The sequence below is a fragment of the Prionailurus bengalensis genome, chromosome B2, assembly GCF_016509475.1.
Source record: "Prionailurus bengalensis isolate Pbe53 chromosome B2, Fcat_Pben_1.1_paternal_pri, whole genome shotgun sequence".
Classification (NCBI taxonomy): Eukaryota; Metazoa; Chordata; class Mammalia; order Carnivora; family Felidae; genus Prionailurus; species Prionailurus bengalensis.
This window is the reverse complement of record NC_057349.1, coordinates 78,106,873-78,118,957: the sequence shown is the minus strand read 5'-3', so window position 1 is coordinate 78,118,957 and position 12,085 is coordinate 78,106,873. Positions and strand designations below refer to the sequence as shown.

General features: G+C 37.5%; 1 protein-coding gene across 1 annotated transcript; it reads left to right on the top strand.

Moving 5' to 3' along the window:
- Positions 1 to 4,705: 4,705 nt before the first annotated feature.
- On the top strand, positions 4,706 to 7,495 carry GJB7 (gap junction protein beta 7). Its single transcript, XM_043590518.1, has one exon. The coding sequence runs from the start codon at positions 5,629 to 5,631 to the stop codon at positions 6,490 to 6,492; it is 864 nt and encodes a 287-aa protein (XP_043446453.1). The 5' UTR covers positions 4,706 to 5,628; the 3' UTR covers positions 6,493 to 7,495.
- Positions 7,496 to 12,085: the final 4,590 nt, after the last annotated feature.

Below are 12,085 nucleotides of genomic sequence, written 5' to 3'. Positions count from 1 at the left end.
CAACACCATGAGTTCACTTTCAAACATTTTGAATTTATGAGATGACATCCTAGCAGAGATGACAAGGAGACAGGTGTGGACTGGACATACATAATTTTGGGAGTTATAGACACATACGTAGAGGTAAGAGAGATTGAAAAGGATTCACCACATGATTTTCTTACATAGTAACCTTGCAGATATGGTTTGATTTGTAAACATTCATTCTATAAATGCAACAGTGATAGCTCTCTGATTTATTAGTGTTTATTTTTTATTAGATCTTTCAGATTTAATTTTGTACATTCTTATTGGAAAAAATGTGGACAACAAAAATCATAAAAAATAAAATCATATAAGAACTTATTTCATTGATGAGTATTATATTTATTATATTATGTTACTATTCTTCCTTTTGTCCCTGTTTCTACTCCTTATACAACACAGTTCTCCCAAAATGTTCAGGCTATTTGGACCCCTATTGTTTCCTTCTATTCTAAATAGTTTCCTTCCACCTACTTTTTGGGGGAACTTTATTCATTGTGGTAAAATACATATGACATAAAATTTTCCATTTTAATCACTTTTCAGTGTACAATTCAGTGGCATTAATTACATGATTTGTATTGTACAACCATCAGCACTATTTCCAAAACTTTTTCAACCCCAAACAAAATTTGTAACTACTAAGCAAAAGCTCACCATTCTTCCTTCCTTCCTTCCTTCCTTCCTTCCTTCCTTCCTTCCTTCCTGTCCCTGGTAGTCTCTAATCTACTTTCTATCTCTATGAATTTCCCTGTTCTACTGTTCTAGAGACTTCATACAAGTGGAATCACACAATATTTGTCCTTTTGTATCTTACATATTTTATTACCATAATGTCTTCAAAGTTCACTCTCACTGTAGCATGGGTCAGAACTTCATTAACTGACTAATATTCCTTTGTATGTGTATACCACATTTTGCATATTCATTCTTGATGTAACTTGGGTTGTTTCCCACATGTTGGCTATTGAGAATAATGTTGTGATGAAAACTGTCATACAAATATCTCTTTGAGTTCCTATTTCCAATTTTGGGGTATATATCTAGAAGTAGAATTGCTGGGTCAGATGGTAATGCTATGTTTAGCTTTTTGAGGAACTGCCAAACAGTTTTCCACAGTGGCTGCCCCACTTTACATTCCCACCAGCTTTGTACAAGAGTTCCAATTTCCCCACATCCTTGCCAACAATTGTTATTTTATATTTTAAAAACTATACCCATCTTAGTAAGTATTGTAGCTTTTTTTAAACATTAAAAACAAATTTATTTTAGAAATAAAGAGCATGAGCAGGGGAGGGGAGAGAGAGGGAAGGAGAGGGAGGGAGAGGGAGAGAGGGAGAGAGGAAGACAGGGGGAGAGAGAGAGAGAGAGAGAGAGCGAGCCTGATGCAGAGTCTGATCCCACGACCCTAAGATCATAACCTGAGCTGAAATCAAGAGTTGGACACGCAACCGACTGAACACCCAGGTGCCCCTTCTTATAGCTTTGATTTGCATTTTCCTAATGACTAATGACGTTAAGCATCTTTTCACCTATGGATTGGCCGTTTGTATATCTTCTTTGGAGATATGTCTATTCAAATCTGTTGTCCATGTTTGAGTTATCTTTTGTTGTTGAGTTTTAGCAGTTCTTTACATATTCTGGATATTAAAACTTACCAGACTCCATTTTTAATTTAGATAAAATGTTTGGGGGAAATCTTCAATTCCCAAAATTATTCATGATATTGGCAATATTGAATATTTTACTTTCTGAAAATATTTAATTAATTGAATTTTCCAAATGAAATTCCTGTGCACTTAACTGCTAGTTCTCAAGAGAAAAGAGAAAATCATAGGAAAATTGGTACATTAGAATTGGCAAGTAGAAACTCTTTAAAAATTGGGAGTAATCCATAGTGACTTAAGAAAAGGGATAAATTAAAGACCTTTATTAAAAATAAAGAGACAATATGAATTATTATTAAGAGATAAACATGATGAGCTAATGACTTCAAACTAATGACTGCTTTCAAATGCTTAAAGGGCTATTATATAAAGATTCCTAACTTATCCACCTTCAGAGGAAAAAAGTTAGAGAAAAAAATATACTAACTTGCAATTGGAAAGCCTTCCAATTTGATACCAAGAAAAGGCTTTTAATGACAAAATAATAATAATAATGCTTACTGATCACTACCATGTGTCAGACTCTGTTTTGAGCCCCACGTGATTAGTACTATTATCATCACAGCTGAACTTGGGCTTGAACCCATGGAGTTCAATGCTGTGCCCAGGCTCTTATCCGCTATACTAAACCAGCTTTGTTAAAACTGGACTAATATTAGAACACCTTTCCCTCCTAAGAAAAGCCACTGCCTTTCTATCAGCAGAGAATTTCAAAATAGGATAGACATTTATCAGTCAAATGAAATTCATGATTCTTACACATTTGATGGTGTCAGTCTTTTAACTCTATTCAAACAGCAGTTTCTTTCTTACTGCTTTTCTTTTAGCAAAACAGTCTGGATCTACTCTTGCCTTCCTCCCTTTTCTAAAATGATCAGCAGGGTACTTTCAAATGTTTTGTAACATTACATAAATATCCTTTTAGATAATATGGACAAATGCCCAATGACACATGTTGTAGGAAAACATAATACCTTTTGTTTTCCCTTTTTAATATTTGGGACTTTGTTTTAATAACTCATGGAGACATTAACCTTTCAGGTGGATTTGAAACTCCTTTTTATTTAATACAATTTTGTTTGTGTTCTGAAAACCCAAGGACATTGAAGTATTTATTCCCTGCTCAATAGATCACTGTGTACATGTATGTTTGTTTTCTCTGAAAACATCTCTTAACCTTCATACATCTCCTCAGGGCTTTTGTGTGTGGGCTTGCTACATATTGTTTCCCCTGTAAGAGGTAATGTGCCATGCTCCAACAGGTGTGCTATTAACAATATCCCAATTTTCTTAACCTCCTCATTCCTCTCACATGATCATTTCCATGATACTCTTTCAGCTGAGTTAGAGAGAAAGCAAAAGGTAATTAATTTTTGTAATAGAAAACAAGAACTAAAATGGCAAGAATTTCACCTAAGAAATCACAAAGTATATTAGTGGCAGACCTGGAGCTCTAGCCCACATCTTCTGATTATAGCAGAGAGTTATGAGAAGTGGTTTTCACTTGGAGAGATTGTGTCTCATCTCCACAGGGTACATTTAGAAATGTCTGGAGACATTTTTAGTTGTCCAAAATGGGGAGGTGGTGCTCCTGGCATCTAGCTGGTAGAGGCGAGAGATTCTGCTAAACAACCTACAAGGCATAGGATAGCTGCTCCAACAAAGAATTATTCAGACCCAAATATCAATGGTGCCACCGTTGAGAAGCTCTGTTTTAGAGTGATGGAAATTAGATTTGAACCCTCTGCATCTTATTTTGTGACCTTGGGAAAGTGGCTTCATTTTTCAGAATGTGCTTTCTCATCTGAAAGAACAAAACATCCACCACCATAAACAAACAAACCAAACCAACCAACCGACCAACTAAACAAACAAAACCCCCACTTTCCAGGGTAGTTGGGAGAGACCAACTCAAAAGCACTGAACAGAGTATGCTGTGTATATAATGGGCCCAACAAACATAAATCAGGGAATCCAATTATAAGAAAAGATGGAAGCGGAGTGTGCCAGAAAGACAACATCACTGAAATGAAAAAGAAGGCTCCCTAGTTTCCTTTCAACTTTTATATAGAAAAGGGCAAAAGAGATGGAGAGAGGTACAAGATAATTAAACAGCATCAAGGACATATTAGGAGGAGAGGGGAAGAGATGGTAAGACTGGGAATAGAAAGCTGTGAGAAGGCTGTACAGGTGAAAGAGATTTTAGCAGTGACCTGGAGATGAATTTGAGAGATATTTGGAGGGAGGAACCAGAAGAATTTTGTGAGTAATTAAGAAGGGTCATAAAAGGGGCACCTGTGTGACTCGATTAAGTGTCTGACTCATGGTTTTGGCTCAGGTCATGAGCTCACCATTCCTGAGTTTGAGCCCCGTGTTGAGCTCTGCACTGGCAGCATGGAATCTTCTTGGAATTCTCTCTCTCTCTGTCTCTCTCTCTCTCTCTCTCTCTCTCTCTCTCTCTCTGTCTCTCTCCTTCTCTCTCTCCCCCTCTCTCTGCTGCTCCCCTGCTTGTACTCTCCTCACCCCGCTCTCTCAAAATAAGTAAATAAATATTTAAAAAAATTTTTAAAGGGTCATAAGAGAGAGAGGTCCAGGATGAATATGAGATTTCCAACTTGGGTGCTTGGGTACTGGTGATGCCATTAAGCAATAAAATCAAAGAGCAGAGCAGATAATAAATTCATCTATAGATACTTCAAGTTTGAGAGGCCAGTGGCATATTTAAATGATAACCAAGGGGCAGTGAGATATGGAAATCTGGTGAGAAGCCAAATATTTGAGAGTCAGAAATCTGAAAATGGTAGATGAATCCCTGGGAGTGAATGAGATTTTCTAGGGAGAGCATATGGAGTAAGAAAAGAGCAGAGGACAGAGCTTTTATGAATTAGACAAAGAAAACTAAGATGGTACAATCAAGAGAATCAGAACAATAGAAAGAGAAGATAGAAACAATAGAAAGAAGACGATCCTGGATGTCAAGGCTCAAAGAGTTTCAAGAACACAAGAGCAGGCAACAGTATCATAGAAAAATTAAGTGAGATCCAGAGTGTCCAGAAGATTTGGCAGGTCAGTGGTAGTGCTAATTTTAGCATGCAATGATGAGCAGAAAAACTAGACTCAGTGAGTTGAAGAGTAAATGATAGTTGTAATAGTAGAAATACGGGATAAAACTTAAGCACATTTATATGCTGAGATGAAGGAACCAGTGAAGGTTGAAGATACAGAAGCAGGGAAAATGGATAAATCAAGAGTGGGGTGTAGAGTTGGAATGATCATTTTGAGGCAAGATGAGGCTGACCCCTCCCTCTAAACTGTGTAGAGCATGTTAAGTTGGGCATTGATGTAAGTAGATCTGCAGGGGTGAGGAAACATGAGTTTGAAGAAGTTCATATTGGAGACCCTCACTTTTCACTATGGGACTGTAGGTGAGCTCAGTTGTTGGTATGGGATATGGGACACAGGACATGAGAGGAGCTAGGGGAAGGAAATAACCTTTAAGGATTGGGGAGGGGCATTAACAAACTAGAGAAAGTGAGTAGAGATTACAATTTCAAGAAGCTGGTATGTGAGGGGTATTTCAAGGTGCCAATGTCACCTTGGGATTCATATCTATTTTTTTTTTCTAGATCACTAACAGAACCCATCCATCCTTAGAAGCAATAAGCTGGAAGGATTTGTTTGAAAATGAGATAGCGTGTGTGGGATCACCAACTAAATTCCAAACTTAACTGGGCAAGGAATCAATTACGTCTGTGGACCAATTGTGTCATCTCCTTGGATGAATGTGAGTCCTCAACAACCAGAGTTGAAATTCAACTTTATCGTCCATAATTCATAATCAAGTAAGACAGTGGAAATGATCAATAAAATGAAAATAAATGAATCTTGATGAAATTGTTTTCTTTTGCAGAATCTTACCTTCTTTTGAGCCTAAGTCATGAGTTGGATGTTCCTCAGAGACCTCCTAACTGGAGTAAATAAATACTCAACCGGAATTGGGCGGATTTGGTTGGCTGTTGTGTTCATCTTCCGTTTGCTGGTCTACATGGTGGCAGCAGAGCATGTGTGGAAAGATGAGCAGAAAGAGTTTGAGTGCAACATTAAACAGCCTGGTTGTGAAAATGTGTGTTTTGATCACTTCTTCCCCATTTCCCAGGTCAGACTTTGGGCCTTACAGCTGATCATGGTCTCTATGCCTTCACTTCTTGTGGTTCTACATGTAGCCTGTTGTGACAGTAGAGAGAAAAGGCACAGAAAGAAACTCTATGTCAGCCTAGGTGTGATGGATGGGGGTCTGTGGTACACTTACCTGATCAGTCTCATTGTTAAAACTGGTTTTGAAATTGGCTTCCTGGTTTTATTTTACAAGCTGTATGATGGCTTTAGTGTTCCGTACCTTATGAAGTGTGATTTGAAACCTTGTCCCAACACTGTGGACTGCTTCATATCCAAACCCACCGAGAAAACGATCTTCATCTTCTTCTTGGTTATTACCTCATGCCTGTGCATTGTGTTGAATTTCATTGAACTGAGCTTTTTGGTTCTCAAGTGCCTTATTAAGTGCTATCTCCAAAAATACTCTAAGACACTCAAGTCTTCAGTGTGTGAGTGCCACAACCTCAGATATGTTGAATGTGGTGGGATAGGGGCTCCTCCCCTGCTCCAGAATTGCCACTCAGACTCAGCCATAAGCACACTGCACACCCCTGAACCCCCTCCCTCCCGAGGTAAAACAAAACTGCTTTGTGATACACAAGAGGGTTGGCAAGGAGAATCTGCATCCTTCCTAAGCAAGACCTAAGCTGTGTTGGAAAACAAAGGGTGTCAGCCTTAATGTCATTTGGGAAAAATTTTTAAAAAATTTTCAGTATGTGCTCAGTTGTACACACTAGACAGAGATCTCATTGTCATAGGGTTTAAGTGGATATGTGAGTTGTGTTTGAATAGTTAATTGCAAATTAGTCTGAAAAAATCCAGTGAACGGCATTCTCTTAAACGCTTAGATCTGTCACCTGGAAAATATAGAAAGTGACATTTCTGACAAACGTGATGGCTTCCAAGCTGAGGTTGAGGCATTGGCAATCTTTCCAAAGTGGCAGCCAAGGCTCCCCTCACTCAGCTCTACACAATCTTTGCAGAGAAAGAGCATGGTGAGGGCACAGTAGCAGGTAGCCAAGGCAAACAGAAGCACACTCAGTGAGAAGGCCTGGCCTGGGGAAATGACCACAGAGCCCAGGCCTCTGCAGTTTAGGTCTCCCTGGATATAAATGGACTAGGGGAGAGGGAAGAAAGCCATAATTTGTGGTTTCCAAATTAATACAAATATTACTGGGGACATGTCCCACTTAAGCCTGAACCTAGCAGATACCTGAAAGGGTCACTCCAGTCATACCAGAAGGCAGGTCCCACCAACTACACAGACAGGGAGCAGGTAGGACCCAGAAAAGGAACATACCCACTTGATAATTACTTAACCCTTCTCTTTTAACCACTGAACATTGAATACTTTGTAAATTTCTGTATTTATTGGACCTTTTTATGATCAGGAATTCACAGTGTGTTATACAATATGTCATAGTTTGCCTACAATTTACTAGTACATCTCTCTCTAGAATGGATAATAAAATGTGTACTATGCTGTTACATTGGCTTGAAAAATGTAAAAAAAATAAGGATGCTTATTATTACTTTATTTGGAGCCTAGCTCTTTCTTATTTAAAAAAAATCATATATTATCTTTGTATTTAACACTCTAACAGACGTGCATTTCTCCAGAATAAAAATTCAGTGGTTTTGTTGTGTTATTTGGCTGTCCTTGATATTGTTACTTGACTGCACGGGTACAATTATTCTGTGAAATAAAACTTTTCTGACAATTTTAGAGCAGGACTTGCAGCCCTGCTTGATAAAAATAGTTCAGAAATCATTCTTGTCCACTGGGAATTTTTTTAATGAGAAATCAGTGCATAAAAATGTAATTTTAACTGAAACTGATTATGTCATGTCTTCCATGGCCCTGCCCTCTTCAGCATAAAGTCACTACAATTCATGCAGGTTTTCCCCTTCTTTCAATTTATATCCCAGATCCCTCACTGCTGCACTCCTGAGCTTACATTCATTTGACATGAAAACAGCCAATCTTTGCAAATGCAGGTAACCACTAAAGGATTTAAAGGAATATAAACACATGTTTTTGACAGTGATGGGGGTTAAAGAGGCTTGAGATTTTTGAGGCCCTCATCATGGCATAAAATCTAGAAAATAGGGTTTTAGTGCACAGAAGTGAAATGGAGGCAAGATGATTTTTCCCTTTAAGTTTGTAGCCAAAAATATTTTTGAGGAGCTCAGACTTCACATCAGTTATGACTAGTGCTGCTGTAGGGAAAAGGATTGGTGGGACATGTGCATTTTTTGCTCTTTCCACTTTGCATTAAGAGGAAATGACGAGGTAATGGGAGCAAGAGCTGTGAATGAAGTTGTTTAGACAGGAAGGGGAATGATTTTTTCCCCTTTAAGCTTAGTTTATAAAATGAGTTTCCTATATGAATACTCTGGAGGTTGTCTTGGCATCAGTGAGGACCCAAAGCATTTGATTGAGAGAAACTGGCATTTAAATTTGGCATCTTTAGTCTCTTATCAATAAATTAATTTTTATTGAGCTATGATCAGCAGGAACAAGACACTGCATTATGCACCTTCAGAGATATATAATTCCGGCTGTAAGAAAATTTCCACTTTCATGCGGGAGCATGGATGTTAAGATGGGGTGGAGTATCTTGCACTGGTCCTCACTGGTCACCTCACTTGACCTGACTCCCCCACACAACATTGGTGCTCAGAGAGCAGACATTAACCTTAGAGATGAAGAAGGTAAGACCCAAAAATTCAGTCCCTTTTTTCAGGGATATTCATCCAGTAAAAGCCGAGTTACCATAGTTCTTTCTTAAACCTTCCTCACCTCATCGGGCTTCCCGGATCACTGAACAGGTGTCTTCTTAATTTCATTCAAGCCATTCCTGGCCGGCAGTTGGCTCTCTAGGACTTATCCCCCAAATCTTTCCTGTTAAGACACTGTCTGTGGTCACAAGGTTTCGTCTCAATGGAGCTGGAAGAAAATTTTTTTCAGTATTGTATGAAAGAATGCCTAGGGTTGCAAGTAGCTATGGTTCCAGTCTTCCCAAGGAAATTTAACAAAGATAGCTTAAGACAGAAAGACTGCAAAGTTAAGAGAAGGGGGAAAAGGCAAAGACCTGAGAATGTTTGAATTTTTAATTCCTGCTGTCTCTGACACAGGCTCCCCCCTATCCTTTCTGTAGTTTAGTTACATGAATGATAAATTCCCCATTTTTGCTTAAACTGGCTTAAATAGGGTTTCTGTATCTTGCAACTGAAAGAATCCTGATAACACCATGTTTTTCATATGTTTCTTTCCAGTACAGTGTAAAAAGGCAGGGGGTGGGGGATGTGAGGACACTTCTCTTGTACTTTTTCTTTTTTAGGTTAGGCATTGAGTATCCTAACTTTTACATGTGGCTACGTACAGAATGTGTGAGTAGGGGGAGAGATGTGGAAGGATCTCAACATTGGTTACAATAAGAGGAGAGTGAATTTTTTCTTTATAAATCTTTTCACTGTTTCATGTTATTTTTGTTCTTAAAATTTTAATAAAGAAGTCAATTAAAAGCCCAAACTGCCCTGTCCCTCCTTTTTCTATCTCACATCCCATCATATGCATAGAACACTTTCCTTAGATATTGATGCCAATTTATTCCTAGTTTACATTTTATTTTGTTTGTATATTTAATACTGCACAGAGTACAAAAGAGAGGGCATGTCACAATTCTGTAAAAAAAAAAATGGTGAGGAAAGAAAGAACCAGTGGTGGGGCATGTAAAGGCAAAAAGTGTTAGCATTCCTTTGAATTTTATGACAAAGTCTGAAGGGACAGATATGTTCTGGGAGAAACTTACCAGAAGCTGTCTCTTTAAGTTTTTTTCTCACAGAGCAAATCTTCCTTCAGCTGTAAAAGACAATGGTTTGTGGGGAGTTTTGAAAATTTTCCACAGACCTATCCTGTTTCTACTATGTCAGAAAGTCTTAATAAACAATTCTATTCTAAGATGATAAAGATTATCTTTAAAAATGCTGTAATGTATCCATATATTCTGTTTGAAAGTAAAATGAGTTCTGGATGTTACCCAAATAGGTCAACATTCCCACCTACTTATAGTTGAAGTATCTGATCCTTCCCCGACTATGGAGATTTAATTTTCTTCTAAAAAGGAAAAGGAAAAATGTTGTTCAGAGAAAAACAGTATTTGGAACTTCTGTTAATTTATTTTTGTCTCGAAATTTTTTCAGACATTAATGCTTTCTGTCAGAGGTGGACAGATGGCTGTGGTATAGAATTGTCTTTACAGAATAACAGGAAATTGAAGAAGTAGACTCCAGTTTTCTATCCTTTAAAAAGATCACTATTGGACTTGCGCAGTAGATTGGGTCCAGAAGAGACAAATATTAAATGATCCCATTTTCACTTTCTTACTATAAAAATGTCAGTAACTAAATTTGATCATGAATCCCCTGTGAGTATTAGTCATTAGGTGAACCAAGTGCTTTCATTTATAAAGCATTTATTGCAAAGGAGAGTCAGTGCAGTAACTTGAGATTTGACTTTCTATGGAAGATTAGCAAATATGATAAACTGATCTTCTGGAGAAAATGCCTTCTAATCACATTTGATGATGACATTAAAAACTTACCGTGGCTAAAATGAAAGATTGTCTTACTAATCTTTCCATATCCTGTATCCCCACAGTTTAGGTCTCTGGCATTTAGGAGCTCAGTTTCTTGGAAAAATATCTGTTCCTCTCCTTCTTCCTTCTTTTGCCTACCCAACATTTACCCTTCTTCACCTAAAAGAATTCTGACTTTGTTGGAGGTGGCAATGTCCCCAGCTAAAAAGTCACATTTCCAGGTCTCCTTTGCTTGTAAACGTACCAGTGTGAAATCTTGTCAAGATTTTTGACTGATGCTTTGGGGAAAGTTAAAAAGTGGGCCTGACCTGGCTTGCATGCATCTTTTTGCCCCCCAACCCCTTCCTGCCTGAGACATCATGGCTAGAGCTGCAGTAAACATCTTTCTACCATGAGATACTTTCAAGATGGAAGTATAACCTTATGGATGAAGGAGCAGAAAGACAGCTCCTGGAACTTTGACACCATCAGGGAATTGCTGTATCAGCTCTGAACTGCCTATCTCCATGCTTTTGTTTTCGTTGTTGTTATGTGAGAGGTAACTCCTACCTGATGTAAGCTATTGCCTTGTTGGGCTTCTTTACTTATAGCCAAAAATAGTTCCTGACTACTTTCATGTGAGTGATTAGGATGAAAACACAGAAGGTGTGCTTGTATCTACTGAAGACAAAAGAGATGACCTGGATATTGAATGGCAGAAATAAAACATGATTAAAAATCTCAGAATTTTTTTCAGAACGAGTCAGTTGAAATGGAACAAGTAGTCATTCTGCATCGATTTAAAATTTTAATATGAGACAAAGATTTAGTTCACGACATAAAGTCCTTGGAATTTAAGCTTACACCTTACAAATGAGCAATGTGTAGTATTAGACTATTGAAAAAAAGTTAATCTTGTGTTGGAAATGTGTCCAGACTATAGGGAATGATTTTCCCAATGCTTGATAGAGAAATAGCTTATTATATGTCCCAATGTTTCAGAACCAGGACTAATTGGTAAACATCAAAGAGATGAAGATTTTTACCTAATATAGAAGTATTCTATTAATTTGAACTGCCTCAAAATGAAATGAGTGCCCAATAAAGTAGTGAAAACCTTAACATTGAAAGAGATGATCAAAAATATTCCTGGATTGTATGGCAGGTGTAATAGCTAGATGACCTCCAAATTTCCTTTTCTCTCTCCAAGATTCTATAGTTCTCAGACTTAGAACATATACTGGGTAATGGCAAAATGAGACTTTGTATTGGTTATCTCACTATATAAACTTGATACCATAGAAAAATCTCTGATTAATAATCATCTTTAAAATACAAATTTCATGTACAATAACACAACTCCTTAAACAATTTAGGCAGTTCCAAAGAACTGATTATAACAAGATTTATTTTCTTTACAATCATGTGACATGTAAAGTACTTAATATTTTCTGTAGTTTCATTATTTTCTCCATCTTGAAAGGTCTAATTTCATTTCAAGGCTTGGATCAAATATTTCTATCGGAGAGCATTTTTTAAAATGTAAAATGGGGATAAATAATACCTATGCCATAGCTTGTTGACCAGATTAAATGAGAGGATCCTTGCAAAGCACTGATACATGGAGGTTATTTTTTTCAATTTTAGATATTACAATTA

What these genes read in the sequence shown, in the direction of transcription:
- GJB7 (XM_043590518.1), top strand. Translation starts at nt 5,629, where the DNA reads ATGAGTTGGATGTTCCTCAGAGACCTCCTAACTGGAGTAAATAAATAC.